The sequence below is a fragment of the Corvus brachyrhynchos genome, unplaced genomic scaffold (assembly GCF_000691975.1).
Source record: "Corvus brachyrhynchos isolate BGI_N302 unplaced genomic scaffold, ASM69197v1 scaffold280, whole genome shotgun sequence".
Lineage (NCBI taxonomy): Eukaryota > Metazoa > Chordata > Aves > Passeriformes > Corvidae > Corvus > Corvus brachyrhynchos.
In genome coordinates, this window is record NW_008236198.1 from 1,041,868 (window position 1) to 1,056,725 (window position 14,858).

Consider the following 14,858-nt stretch of genomic DNA (forward strand, 5'->3'; position numbering starts at 1 on the left):
TCCTGCTGACAAAATGGAAGTTAGAAAATAACTCTCAATCAAGTGTGTGTGTGTTAGAATTACACAAGAAATTTGTTCTGCAGCATTTTTTCTCTCGACTGCTCTAAGAAAGTGTTTAAATGTGCAAAATACAGTTAAATGGAAGAACTTTGCGTCCTTAAGCTCCCTAAATGAAGTGTGTCATGAGCCTGGTAGCAGCATTAATCCAGGAAAAACAGCTCTGGGTGCCTCACAGTGAATATTTAACAACACAAATACCACCTGTGTCATGAGCATTGCCAGGAAAATGGGGGCAGGTTTGAGAGGCTGCTGATCATCCCCAAAGCTTTCTTTGGAAACAACCAAAAGGCAGCTTTGTAGTGAAGGTGCTGTTCCTTCTTAATATGCCCAGTGCTGTAGTTGTAAAAAATGAGTACTCAGTCTTTGAAAAATTAATACAACAGGCTGTTAAATTTTTAATCAGTATCATATCTGTGAGTAGCTTTTAACCCAGATATGTCAGGCTGTGAAGGGATCAGACCCTTCAGCCCGTGGGGAGCAGTGGGGTTTGGGTTGTGTCGTTCTCAGAGACACAACTGGACCTCTTTGCCTGGAGTGAGTTTCAAGATATCATTAAAAACCCTCTCTTGGCCCATGAAATGTGTCTCGAAATATTTATTTTGACAATTACAATCCACAGGGTTGCTTAGAAAAATGTCACTCCTCTGGTGGGTGTTGGTGTGTTTCTGGGTTAGAGCAGGAACTGGGGTTTCCTAAGGAAGGGATTGCAATGGATTCTGGTAACTTTAATCTAATCTCTTTTATTTCTATGGTTTATTTTAGGAAACACTCCTTTACATCTTGCTGTGATGTTGGGACATAAAGGTGGGTAGAACCATTTGTTTTGTTTCTTCTTCAAGTGATCTTGAAGATTTGGGGGCAAGAGGAAAAAGGGATGTAATCTTGTGTTTCAAGCTAGTGAGGTTTTCTGGGAAGAAGATGCCACATGGATTTGGAGAAGAGTGGGAAAAGAAATCTGGGGTTTATTCCCAATATCCCATCTAACCCTCTGGCAGTGAAGCCATTCCCCCTTCCCTGTCACTCCTTATTCCCAGTCCCTCTCCAGCTCTCCTGGAGCCCCTTTAGGTGCTGCAAGGGGCTCTGAGTTCTCCATGGATCCTTCTTTTCTCCAGGTGAACACCCCCAGCTCTCCCAGCCTGTTTATTGAACTGGAAATGGAATCTGGCTGGTAATTCCAAGCTTATTTGCCTGCTCCCTGCAGAGTGATGTTCTTGTCCTGGGCACTGTGTTTAAGGAACCATAAAAATCCCTCGGTGTCTTGGCTGGGTTAGTCAGGGCCTTTGTTTATTCCCACAGGAGACAGTTCATTCAGCAGGGAAATATCTCTTCCTCCCCAGCCTCTGAGCCTGCCACTGACTCACAGCTGCTGCATCTGGAATGACCAGTGCAGTTTCCTGTGGCACCTGTGGTAGGAAAATAACCCAGGAAGTCCCAGTCTTGGTGATGAGACATTCCTTCAGCTCCAGCTCCAGCTGGGCCTGCTCCATCAGCTCCAGACAACTCAAGGTGGCTTCAGTGACATGTGCTGAGGTTTCCCTGTGGTTGGAAAATGAAGAACCGTTTCCAAGGAGCACATGGGAACACTGGAACCCTCCTTGTCTCCTTAATTTTTTCATTCCACTGTCACTTTTCACCTGTGGACAGGGAATGCAAGTGCAGCTGTGTGGTACAGTTGGGTTACACACCTGCTCTGAGGCTTTCCTGGAACAGCAGCGCCTGTTTGCCCTCTTTAAATCCCAGATTCCCCAGGTTGTTCTGGGATACAGGATGTGTTGGTGCCTCAGCCTCCTCTGCCTCCCATACACCTGATGGACTTGGGACTTGCCCCAAATCCGTGTCCCCATGGTCCGTTCACCCCTCGGAGAGGGATGAAGGCGCTGAGGTATCTCTTGGTGCATGGGTTTGTGTGTGAAGCGGAGAGAGCTGATGTCATCCATTAAATATAAATATCCTTGTTCCATAGTGGCGTGTGTATCTGACATGCAGAAATGTTATAAAAAGCAAAATCCACGTAGCAGGAGGGACAAGTGTGCAGTGTTATGTAATTGGTGGCTGATCAGCAATGATTTTTAGTGCTAATATTGAACAGGGGAGTGCAGGAAGGATTTGCATAGATGGCTTTGTTTGTTAGAGTGAGTCAGATTCCAGATACGTGTTTCGATAATCTGTGTAATATCTCTGATATGCATTGCTTTAGTAGAGTTTTATTCTGACTGATCCTGCTGCATCCCTGATGTTTGCTGTTAATAACTGTGGATATTTTGTGGATATTTTGTCCTAGAATGTGCCCACCTGCTTTTAGCCCATAATGCTCCAGTAAAGGTGAAAAACGCTCAGGGATGGAGCCCTCTGGCCGAAGCCATCAGCTATGGAGACAGACAGATGAGTAAGCACCTCTTCCTTCATCCAAATTTGCCAATTAATCCCAAACTGGGGCTCATTCAGAACAGGAAGGCAAAGCTCTCAAGATGTGTTATTTTCCCACAGCGCTCTTTGAGCTCTCTGAAAGGTTTCTCTTAATCAGCTGAACATTTTATGTCTAAACGTGATAAGGCACATCCATTTCTGTGATAAGAAGTTGCACTGGGTTACATAAGCCAACTGTTAACTCTGCTCAGACTGAAGGGATTGGGAAAGCTCTGCACGAGCATTCCAGGTTTGGAATGGGAGTGACAGGATCCAAATGGATTTTAGCTGTGTGGGATCATCTCCTTGGAGCTGCTCCCTGTGGTCACAGGTTTGTTTTTGTACCAGTTGCCAATGGGATGTGGCTTTTAGGCTGCATCTCAACAGGCCAGTGGGGAAATATAATTTATTATTTATTATTCAAATATTATTTATTCACCTCAGACATGGAGTAGTAGAGGGAAATTATTCTGGTGCTACTCACTGGTGGATGTTAACAGTATTTGGTACTGCCATGTGTGGTGGTGCATTCCTATAGCAGAAAACTCACTATATATTACATCTATAAATGTATTATTAATATATTAATGCACTAAATTGTAATCTACCAACAGCATTCTCATGTCAGCTCCTCACTACTGATTTTCTCAGTGGAGCAGATGTCACACATATTCAATGCCATGTATTTGTATCCACTTATTTACTAATACCTGTGTAAAAACCCTCTTGGCATGATTATTTAGCTTATTTTACAAACAGTTTCTTCCTGGGGTGACCAGAGCAGGTTAATGTGCACTTACTGTAACTGGGATTAATTTCTCAGAGGTCTGATGAAATGTTCCATTGCATTGTTGGGTTTAAGACTTCAAGTAAGGCACTCACCTGTAATTACCAAACAAACTGAGTTCATGGATTAATTCCTGTGCAGTTTCAGCACTCCTGAGGAAGCTCAAGCAGCAGTCCAGGGAAAGTGTTGAAGAGAAGAGACCTCGGTTGTTAAAAGCCCTGAAAGAGGTGAGTTGTGCTGACAGAAACAGATGGGGTGGAAGGCAGTGGCTTGTGTTCTGAGTATGGACACTCTGGAAAACTGTCAGGAAGTTTTTTCCATGTTTTTACCAGTCCTTTGCTCTTAAAAGCAATCTTGGCTCCATTTTAAGAGGTCACAGAATTATATTTATTTTAAGATAATGCTTCCTTTCAACTTTTAGAAATTCAAATAAAAGGTTTATGTAAGACAGACCTGCTCGTCATCTTTGCAATCTCAGACTTAAAGAATCTCTATTTCTTTAGATCATTAGGGCTTTCTTAAGTCTTGTATCAGTGAATAATTTCCTGGTCTGTTCAGTCCCCAGATGACACTTGCTCAGTGATGGAGGGGATTTTTGGTTTCATTCTCCATCAGCATCCAGCAGCCAATTCCCCTTGGGCACAGTGAAATTTTGCTCAGTTTGGGGGCAGCAGTTTGCAGAAATGCAGGTGTTTATCACAAGTTAATGAAATTGTCCCTCTGAAAGCTGAGCTGTGGTGGTGATCCCTGAGCACCCTCGTGATGGGGTTGGCTTTGGCTGGAGGCACAGGAGGTCTGACCTGATGACTCCAGCACATTTCCACAAGGCCGGTGGAAATGGGTGTTTGCAATACTCCTGCCTGAAACTTGACTCATTAATTATTGTATAATTAATTCTAATTCCGTGGGGTTGGATGGGATCAATCAGAGCAAGCAGAGAGCTCCATAGGTGTTTTTTAAACACATGTTTACAATAAATCTTTTGCAATCCAGGGCTTGATGGTAGTGTGAATTAGTATTAAAAAATGATTAAAAATGTGAGTTCAAATGAGTTACATCATTGTACCATTATTGATTCTGCTGCAGCTAAAGCTTCAGTAATGTTTAAGTTCAGTGTAAATTCAAGTACAACGTTCGAGAAAGTTTTCCTTGTTTGCCAAACACAACTTCTGCCTGTGTTTCAGCAAATTTTACAGTTATTTAGCCTCAAAAGCTTGTTAATACATTCTTCTTTTCTTCTCAGCTAGGTGACTTCTATCTAGAGCTTCACTGGGATTTTCAAAGTTGGGGTGAGTGATTCCATGTCCCTCCCTCAGGGAGATAATGCAATCAGCCTGCAGCACACTTGTTCTCCTCTGGTTTGTGCTGAAACATTCACAGTCCAGTGCTCAAGATCTGAGTCCTAAGGAAAGGACACACAACTTTTTCCAGATTTATTTTTTGGTTATTCACTTTTGAGGCTGAATTCTCTTCTGTCATCCAGTGACTCAGTAAGGGAGGGAAGGAGCTGTTTGCTTTAAGAACGTAGTCCATGGAAGGTGTCCCTGCCCATGGCAGGGGGTGGAATGGGATGATCCTTAAGGTCCCTCCCAACCCACACCAGTCTGGGATTCCATGATTCTGTGTGCTTTAATAAAGGCTTAGTCCAAGCTTAATGCTTTGGACCATTTTTTCTGCTTTAATTGGAGCCAGGCTTTCAGTTGGTGCAATGTATAAACTGTTAAATGCCAGAACTCAAATTGTGAACAGCCAGAATTATTAGAATTTATAAATGGTTTACCTGTGATGGAGATAGAAATTCTGGCTGATATTGGAAGCAGTGTGTGCAATTACAATTTGGTTTTATCAAACAGAAATACCCCTGGTGTTGGTTGTGTTTGACAGAGATGATGATGGAAAATGCTGTATTTGTACTAAAACACATTCCAGGATCAAACTGATGGAATGGTTTTAATGGGAATACTTTGCAGGGGGATCTCAGTGTCCTGATTGCCTTTTCTCTCCCTCCCTTAGTGCCTTTACTTTCCCGAATTCTGCCTTCTGATGCATGTAAAATACACAAACAAGGTATAAATATCAGGTGAGTGCTGCTTTTGTACCCAAATACCTGTGTGCCAGGGAAAAGCTGGATCCCAGTGGGCCTGACAGAATCCCCTGAGGAGTCTGGGCACATCCATGACACAGCACTGTGGCTTGGAATTTCAGGCTCTCTGATTATCTCCTTTGAGGTGAATTTAACTTAAATATAGAGCAAGAGCAGTTCAGCTGGATAAGGCTTTATCTACCAGACATGCCAGTGAAAAACAGGGGTTGGGATATTTATAACACAATTGCAAATAAATTGCAGTATTTTGTGGAGAAATGTTGCTGCTCCAGTCTGTAGTTAAAAAAAACAAAGTGATACAATTTCTCTCTTTAAAGTGTTTAATGTAACAAATTCACAAATTCAGTGGGGGGTTTCAAGAGTCTCTTCAAGCTCCGCTCTTCAACTGCTTTAGTTTGGAATCAAATGTATTCTCTGGCATTTTCCTCAGGGGCCAAAGTTTAAAACAGGCAAGAATATGATCCTGGAGATTCAACCTGTAGAAAGTTTTGCTCTATTAAAGGTGTAGCTTGGGTGTGTAAAGTAAATTTTTAGGTGAAATTTGAGTCTGGGGCTGTTACTTTCCTTCTCATTTCTGAGTGCTCTGCCTGTACAAGGGCTGAACTGAGGGGAAATAGATAAATAGAAAAGTTTTTTCCTTGGAATCAGAGGTAAATGTATGAGGAGTTTTAACCCCTCACCACTTGGAGCTGAAGAAGTCACCCAGTTCAGGTTCTTTAACCACCTTTTTAAGAGAAACAAATGCTCTGGCAATACTGGATGTGAATTGCTACAGAGATCCATGGCCTTGGCTCCATCTTCTTCCAGTTATTCAGGTCTGCAGGAGCATTTCCTTTGTGTTGGTGAGGGAGAAAAATAGAAATAGCAATGAAACTAAGTCAGGTTAAAAAAAAGAGTTTGTTTCTTAGTCCTCTTCAGAATTTGGGTCATGTCCCAGTATTGTTACTCAAGTCAGGGGCTGTGTAGGACAGTGCTGAGGAGTTGTTTCTCAATGTGTAACACTGAATTAATTCTCTCCCCTCCTCATGCTGGCAGTATCAAATACAATTTTCTGAAGAAAACTTGACCTTTATAGCAATTTTTTGTTGATTTCTGCATCCAGGCTTCACTTACAAAATCCTCTGAAAACTCAGCCCTTTATGTGTTTGTTTGCCATTAAAAAAATTGCTTTTCTTCTTGAAAGCTGATTTTCCTCCTGTGTTTATGGGTCATTTGTGTGAAATGTGGCTTTGTTTGCACAGGCTGGACACAACTCTGATAGACTTTACAGACATGAAGTGCCAACGAGGGGATTTAAGCTTCATTTTTAACGGTGACGCCGCACCCTCCGAATCTTTTGTAGTTTTAGACAATGAGCAAAAAGTTTACCAGCGAATACATCACGAGGTAAAGCTCTGGGAAGGGGGTGGGACACATCCCAGGCTTTTTTGGGAATGTATTAAACAAAATTTGCCTCAGAAAGACCCAAAGGACTGCAAACCAAAGAATTTTTCCCTCAGTTGTTCCAACTTGAGCTGTGAAGGTGACGTTGAATTTTGTGAGGAAAACCAGCTTTGAATCCAGATTTCTGATGGAGGAAAAGTTGGAATGGGAGTAGATTGGAAAGATTATGGTTTAAATTATGATGTGCTGCTTTTAATCTTTCCACTGGGCTTAATTTAGGTGTCCTCAGGTGGGTTTTCAGACCCGTTCCCACTGCTTTGCATCCTTTTAGTCACTCCATGGCCAGTTCAGCTGATAACAACGTGACTCACTGGACCCCCTGTAATTAGTCAAGTCTTTAATTACAGCTTTATCCCCCAATCACTTAAACAGATGGATTATTGCCTCTGGAAAGGGTGTGGCTGCTTAGCTGCTGCATAAATCCCATTTGGATGCTTTATTCACATTAATATTCAAGATTAAACTATTTGGAAACCATTTGGCCAGAGGTTTTATAAAACCATTTGAAAATTCAGGAAATGCTGCTTCTGGGAAAAGATCCAAAGGACAAGGCTTATGGATTTGTATTTATTTGTGTATTTTTAGAAGAAGTAATCGTTGTTTGTAAGTTCTGCTGAGTATTTTGGAATTTTTCTTCCAGGAATCTGAGATGGAGACAGAAGAGGAGGTTGACATTTTGATGAGCAGTGATATTTACTCTGCCACCTTATCCACCAAATCCATCACGTTCACACGGGCCCAGACAGGGTGGCTCTTCAGGGAGGACAAAACTGTGAGTGGGAGGGAAGCTCTGAGCCTGGTGCTGGGCAGGAAGGAGGAGGGAAAGGGGCTGGAAGAAGCACTGGAACAGATTTCCCAGAGAAGCTGTGGCTGTGCCCCATCCCTGGAAGTGCCCCAGGCCAGGCTGGACAGGGCTGGGAGCAGCCTGGGATAGTGGAAGGTGTCCCTGCCCTGGTAGGGGGTGGCACTGGGTGGGCTTTGAGGTCCCTCCCAATGCAAACCAATCCAGGATTCTGAAAGGATAAGATGTTCAGGACAAAGGAAAAATCCCTCTCCCTGTATCCCCAGTTGTCACCAGTTCATTCCATGTGGAATCTCTCTGCTGGACTGCCTTCAGAAGGAGAAACTAGGAAGAAAGATACTGTAGCTGTTGGGCAGGGGGAGGACAGATTGTACTGGAATGACTTCATTCCAGGAGTCTCTGATCTCTGCAGGTTAATTCCAGGGAGTGCGGGAAGGATTCTGTGCATTCTCATCAGAGAAAGGCAGGGATGGGAGTGCTCTGGAAAGGGATTTCACTCAAATTCTTAAACAATCTCTGTCTTAAAGCTTCCCTTGATAAGAAGTACCTGTTCCTGCTGGAGTTCTGGGATTGCCCATTGCCAGCCCATGTGGGGGCTGGGGGAATTCCAGCTCAATCTCCAAGTCCCCTTATTGCCATTATTGGATACACAAGAATTGAAATGTTTTTATTTTATCTTCTGTGAGTCATTAATGTCCCAATTCCTTTCGTGCAGGAGAGAGTAGGAAATTTTCTGGCAGATTTCTACTTGGTGAACGGACTTGTATTGGAATCCAGGAAAAGAAGGGAACATCTCAGTGAGGAGGACATCCTTCGGAATAAAGCGATCATGGAGAGCCTGAGCAAAGGGGGCAACCTCATGGAGCAAAATTTTGAGGTATAATTGATAAACTGTTCCCAGGATGTGGGAGAATAACCTTGCACACCAGTCTTTGTGCAAAATACATAGATAATGTTTTTATTTTCTTTTCATTGGCGTAATTTAAAAACAATAAACATGACCCACAAGTGTAACTGTGGTGATGCATTAATGAATTACCCTGATTAGTGCACACAGGGAAGGATTTCTGTGGTTATATTGGGTATTCAGATTTAATTTGTCTCTTAGAAGAGATGAGGGGTTTGGCTGTGGCAAATCACTTCGGATTCTTTTAGACCCAATGTTGATTGTTGGGAATGAAAGGGAAGCCAGAAAGGCAATCGTGTTCCTTTGAGCTTCATTAAAATGGGAGGAAGCCTGTGATTAGCACCAGGAGATGAAGAGCTCTTCAGAACGAGCCAGGCTTCAGCTGGGAACACACACAGAGCTTTTAAAGTGATTAATTTATTTCTGTGTGAGCTGGAGCTGCTGCCTTGGCGCTCAGACCCCTGAATTAACTCATTACGGTGGAGCAGCACAGCCCAATCCTATAGAAAGTGTCCTTGGAGGCCAAACACCTCAGTGGGGGCTGAGAGCAGGAGCCTGGGATGAGCAGGGCAGGCTTTGTGGCTGTTGCTGGAGCTGAGGGGCAGTTCCAGGAGGGAATGTCGGGCTGAGGGGGGACAGGAGGCAGCGGGAGCTGAGCCGTGTTTGTCCCACAGCCCGTGCGCCGGCAGTCGCTGACGCCGCCGTCCCCCAACACCATCTCCTGGGAGGAGTACATCTCTGCAGAGAGTGGCAAGTGAGTGCTGCTGCAGCTGACAGGGATCCCAGGGACACCTCTGGATTCCTGGGATGGGGCTGGGGGCGTTTGGTGGGGCTTTCTGTATCCTCCACTTGGTGGGTGCTGCTTGTGTGTGGTTTTGTGGGGAGGGAGGAACGCTGGGTTTGGTGTCTGTGTTTGTTCTCCAGCGGGCTGGGAGGGGATCCCTGCGTGTGGGAACAGTGGCAGTGCCTCAGCTACAGGCAGGGAATCCTGGAATGCTTTGGATTGGAAGGGACCTTAAAGCCCATCCAGTTCCATCCCCTGCCGTGGGCATCTCTGGGCCGTGGTTAATAGACACTTCCTGTAGGATTTATTAACACCATGTTTATGAGGCATTGCTGGAAGATTTTCTTGGAGTAGTTTCCCTGTTTTTGTCTTGTCTCTTGGTTTAGCAGAACTCAGAGTAATCTAAATTAAGAGGGTTTTTTATCTTTACTCTGCACAGCTTTACAATAAAGCAAATCCTTTGAAAGTAGGGATTCTTCCCTGATGTTTTCCAACCCAAGGCTCTTTTCCTTCCTCTAAACTCACGGTTTCCCTGGGAAGCACTGACTTTGCCTCTCCCTCTCCCTCACAGAGCTCCTCACCTGGGCAGGGAGCTGGTCTGCAAGGAGAGCAAGAAAACCTTCAAAGCCACGATAGCAATGAGCCAGGAATTCCCGTTAGGAATCGAATCGTGAGTCCAAGCTCCTGGCCATGGGTGTTGTTCCTGTAGGGAATGTTTTAACGTCTTCATGAACTGCAGAGTCCTCCAGACCCCAGGAGTGGGAGCTGGCAGTACAAAAATCAGGCTGTTGAGTGCAGTCAGGCTGTTGAACTAGGAATCCCTTACTGTGGGGAGCTGGGAGCTGCTGTGGCTGGGGGAGGAGCCAAGCCCTTATCTGGCTTGATAAGGAGCAGAGCTTTGGGCAGGGTTATCAGTAACTGCTCCCTAATGGGCCTGAGCCCACAGAATTCTGAAATGGTTTTCCCCATAACAAGTTTTAGCCCAAAATTGTGTCCCCTAAACCAGCGCAAAGGCAGGTCAGTTCCTCATGTCCGTGGAGGAGGGGGGTGCTACCTCATCCCTCATCTCCTGTGGAAAACGAGGACAAGGAATTGCTGTCCTGATGTTGGCTTGTTGTAATTCTGGATCACTGGGAGCTGGATGTGGGGTGACCCTGAAACCCTGGAGTGGAGAGGGGGAACGATGTCATTGTCACCTCCTCTGTTCCCCGGGCCCTTAGGATCATGTTTTCCTGTTCCAGAGGGACAAGGTGTGGCAGGAGGATCTGTCACAGGCTCTGCTCTCCTTTGCAGGTTGTTGAATGTCTTAGAAGTCATTGCACCCTTCAAGCACTTTAACAAACTTAGAGAATTTGTTCAAATGAAGCTTCCACCAGGCTTTCCTGTCAAATTAGGTAAGAGCACACAGCAAGTCCTGGGGCTTTAAATATCCAGAATGTGGGCTTGGAAAAGCCCAACCATTCCTAGCACTGCCAAGGCCACCACTGCCCCATCTCCCCAAGTGCCACATCCACATGGCTTTGAAATCCCTGCAGGGACAGGGACTCACCCCTGCCCTGGGCAGCTGTGCCAGGGCTGGACAGCCCTTTCCATGGAGAAATTTTCCCTAATATCCAATCCAGGTCTAAACACGTGCACTTACTCCTGCAACATGTTCAGAAGGTGTTCTTTGGAGATTTGGGAGAGAACTCTCACCTCGGAATGTGTTGCTGGAGATTTCAGGAGCACAGGAGTGCTGGGGCCTTGCTCTGAGGGCAGTGGGATGTGCTGGATTATTCCTGTATTGGAGGAGGCTCTCAGGTGTGGAATATTTTCTAACATTCCTGTGTTTCCTTTTCTTCAAGGATTACTGGTGATAGATGTACTTTTAGTGAAAAATATAAAACTGTTGCATTTGAAACAGATGGAAATGTGTAAAATCAACTTACTCGTGGGATAGATGATCCCAGCGCAAGCTGCCCAAAAGCATTAGCCCCTTTCCTAAGGGATACAGGATTCCTGGAACTGCAGGGAGCTGTGTGAACCTGACAATCCCCGACAGGCTGTGCTCTACCTCTGCCATATTTGCACAGCATTCCAGAGCAGCTTGGGTTGGGAGGGACCTCAAAATCCCTCCCATCCCAGGTTGCTCCAAGCCGCATCCAGCCTGGCCTTGGACCCTTCCAGGGCTGGGGATTGGTGCCATTCCTGGCTTTTCCTTGCCCCTCAGTGTGCCCTTTCCCTGCCCTGCAGATATCCCGGTGTTCCCCACCATCACGGCCACTGTGACGTTCCAGGAGTTCCGTTACGACGAGTTCGATGACTCCATCTTCACCATTCCCGACGACTACAAGGAGGATCCCAGCCGCTTCCCGGACCTCTAACGGGACTGCCAGGTTCCTGGGGAATATCCACATCCCAGGGAAAGGGAATGGCTGCACCCACAGTAGAGTAGAGCCGTGGGGCACAGCAAGGGATGAACTCCACGAGCCCGCAGCGAAGGGAACGAGCAGCAGTGCGGATGTGCTGGCACTGCACTGGGCATCCAGCCCCTCCAGCTCCCGCTTCCCAGAGCCTCCTGCTGCCATTCCCTTTGGCACAGCCAGTCCTGGCCCGGGAGCTGCCACCCCTAGCTGGGAGGAGCTGCTGGTTTTTAAATTTTTTACACGTGTGGTGATCCACAAGGCGCTGCTGGACCTTGGCACCGAGCTGGGCCTGGGGCTGGGGGTGAGCCCCCCGTCCTTCCCGTGCTCCCTGTTCCCTGAGCTCACAGCTCAGCCACGGAATGTTGGAAGGTATCCCAAAGGAATGCCTTGGCTGTAGATGAATGAACCAAACGGGCACCACTGACACTTGGATTTCCTCCTGCAACCCAGGGCAGAGCCAGCTGTGCCCTGCAGGGAACAAGGCACCTCTGGAGCACTGGCCCAGCCTGGTGCTGGCCCTGCCTGATCCCTTCATTCCCGCTTCCCTCGCTGCTCTCTGCTCCCTGCCTGGCTCCCTGTGGTTTTGGGGAGCACTCCAGGGCTGCCTGGCCAGGAATGTCACTTGTTAATCCTTTCTTTGACCCTCACTTGGGAGAGTTGTCCCAGGAAGGCCAAGCACCACCAGGCCAGTTTGTGTGTGCCCTCAGCAGCCTGGAAAACTGGGATGCACAGAGGCACTGGGAAAAGCTCAGGCATTCCCCCTTCATGCAGGAGGAGCTTTCCCTGCACTTGGGGTCATCGTGGTGCTCTCGGGAGCTTTCATTGGGATGTTTCCACAGTCATTTCCTGCCTCTTCTTATTTTAATCAGAGAATCCCACACTGGCTTGGGGTGGGAGGGACCTTAAAGCTCATCTTGTCCAACCCTCCTTCATGGGTGTTTAGTACTCCAGCTCCTCGAGCTTATTCCCATTCCCAGTGGTTCCAGTCTCCTCATCCGACAATAATCCACCTTTGTGGGGTTGGTTAGGCAGGATTTGTGCAAAAGGCTGATGGTGCTATTTGTTTGTATGAAGAAATTTAGATTCAAGTGCTGTGGTGTCGTTGTACAAAAATGTAAATATTTTCCAAATTATATTCTTTGTGCACTGTAGGTAAAACTTTTTCTGGAATTCCATAGAGTTAAGGATCAAAGTTTATAATGAAGAGGATCACTGATGCTCAGTGGAGGGAACAGCTGTGCTGAGCACGAGGGACAAGGGAGGGGCTCAGCACAGGGCCAGGTGTCAGGCACACCTGAGAGCAGGGATTCCAAACTGCTGGAATCTCTGATCCATCCCAAAGAGGCTGTTCTGGGAAAGGACATGGAGGAGGCCCAGGGAATCATTGTCAGCAAAGTCCAGGTGCACTGGGGTGGGGGGGGGGGGTTGGTCCTTTCCCAGCACCTCTGTGAACCTGGGGAACAGGGGAGCACTGGGACATGTGGGAATAGGGAAACACTGGGACAGGGAAGTTCTGGGATGTGTGGGAACAGGGGAGCACTGGGACAGGGGAGCAGTGCAGCTTTGTTGTTAATTCAAACTCAAACCCAGCATAAAACTTTAGGGAAAACAAGCAAAGGGAAGTGACTCCTGCAGTGCTGTGTCAGGGCAGGTGTGGAGCATCCTCTGGGAATGATGGAACTTGTGCTCCCAGGTAATGATGAATTCCTGATGTGTTTCACACCTCTGGGATGAACTGACACCATTTGTGCTGCTCCTGGGAGCCAGGTGGGATCCTCTGGGACAGACTGGGAATGGCCGTGGGGCTGAGCTGGAGCTTGGATCGGTGCCTGTGGGGCAGCACAGGGCTCTGTCCCGTCCCTCCCTGGTGTCCCTTGTCCCTCCCAGGGGTCCCTTCAGGATGTTCTGTGTAGCTGCAGGACCTGTGCCAGGTGTGGAGCCGCAGCCGGTGCCCTACAGGGCACCCCATTCCTTGGGAATTCCAGTGAAGGCAGGAGGCTTCACCCCAAGGTGAACGTCAGAAATCCCTTTCCTCAGTGGTACAGGGAGGATCCCTGTTTTTTTGTGTTGCTTTGCATTTTTGGTTATCCCAAATTCATCCCTGGCTCCGTGAAGCATTGCTGGGGCTGTGGGGCCTGGGCAGCGCAGCCACTGCTGGATCCCAGGGTGGATCCTGGGCTTGGAACTGGAAAACAAAAAGGGTTTTGTGCAGCCTTCCATGGGCCTGAGGCTCCTGTGGCTCCATCCCCCCTGGAACAGCCCCTACTGGGGGCTGCTGGCCGTGGGGCGTCTGCCCCAAGCCCAGGGCAGGTCCTGGAAGTGTTTCCTGTGGTTCCTGTGGCCTCTGGCTGCAGATCCAGGGGATTTTAACCCCCCAGGACACGGCTGCTCCCTGGGCCACCTGCAGGGTTTGCAGGAAGGGTGGCAGTGAGCTGCTCCTAAGGCTTGTTCTGTGTTGGAATGTGGGCACAGGTTTGGAACTGTCCTTGTTCTGGTTTATCCCAGGGAATCCCAGCTGCTCCTGCCCTCCCTGTGGAGCTGAGGGATGGGAATTCCCTGGATTGCCCCCCAGCTCCCAGGCAGCCCTGCAGGCTCCCAGAGCTGCTCTCGGTACTTGTCCCTCCTTCCGGGATGTGTTTCCTGTCTGAACATTCCGAGTGAGGAGTTCTCACGCGTAGGGACGCCCGGGCAGGTTTCCCAATGGATGCACTGCAGGAATCCTCAGTGAGAGGGACGCTGTGCTGAGCCTTGGGCTGCCTGTGGATCCCGAGGGACTGCCCACGTTGAGATCCATGTTGATATCCATGTTTTCTCCACTAAAGCCTGTTTTTGTCACTGGTTGTGTTGCATGGACACAGGGAATGTTTGTGGGCCCCGATGTCTCTGGGGTGTTCCCAGCCCTGGCCGTGTGTGGGGCACAGGGTCCCTCCCCTCTCCCGTGGCTCTGGGAAACTCCTTTTCCAAGCAGGATTGACCCAGCAGAGCCTCACCTCGGGTTTTCCCATTTTCCCGAAGGCCAGGCTGGGTGTTCCAGGAGGGTCTGGTCCCTGGGAGTGAACACAGATCCATGGATCGTGTCCGTGCAGCAGCTCCAGCTCATCCCTGTGGCCTGGGAACGTCAGGGGGACCAGGAGCAGCCTGGGGACACCCCAGCTGGGAG

General features: G+C 47.7%; 1 protein-coding gene across 1 annotated transcript in view; it reads left to right on the plus strand.

Annotated features, from left to right (window-relative positions):
* Positions 1–14,858, plus strand: part of ANKRD13C (ankyrin repeat domain 13C) — a gene marked incomplete at its 5' end in the record, with an annotated part of 19,158 nt that overhangs the window by 3,458 nt on the left and 842 nt on the right. Inside the window, 12 exons of the mRNA XM_008640686.2 lie at positions 823–864; positions 2,342–2,446; positions 3,395–3,480; positions 4,497–4,542; positions 5,267–5,333; positions 6,599–6,743; positions 7,441–7,572; positions 8,318–8,479; positions 9,184–9,263; positions 9,865–9,963; positions 10,587–10,687; positions 11,526–14,858. The exon at positions 11,526–14,858 is cut by the window's right edge and continues 842 nt beyond it. Coding sequence (XP_008638908.1) covers positions 823–864; positions 2,342–2,446; positions 3,395–3,480; positions 4,497–4,542; positions 5,267–5,333; positions 6,599–6,743; positions 7,441–7,572; positions 8,318–8,479; positions 9,184–9,263; positions 9,865–9,963; positions 10,587–10,687; positions 11,526–11,656 — 1,196 coding nt within the window. The remainder of the gene's footprint in view (positions 1–822; positions 865–2,341; positions 2,447–3,394; positions 3,481–4,496; positions 4,543–5,266; positions 5,334–6,598; positions 6,744–7,440; positions 7,573–8,317; positions 8,480–9,183; positions 9,264–9,864; positions 9,964–10,586; positions 10,688–11,525) is intronic.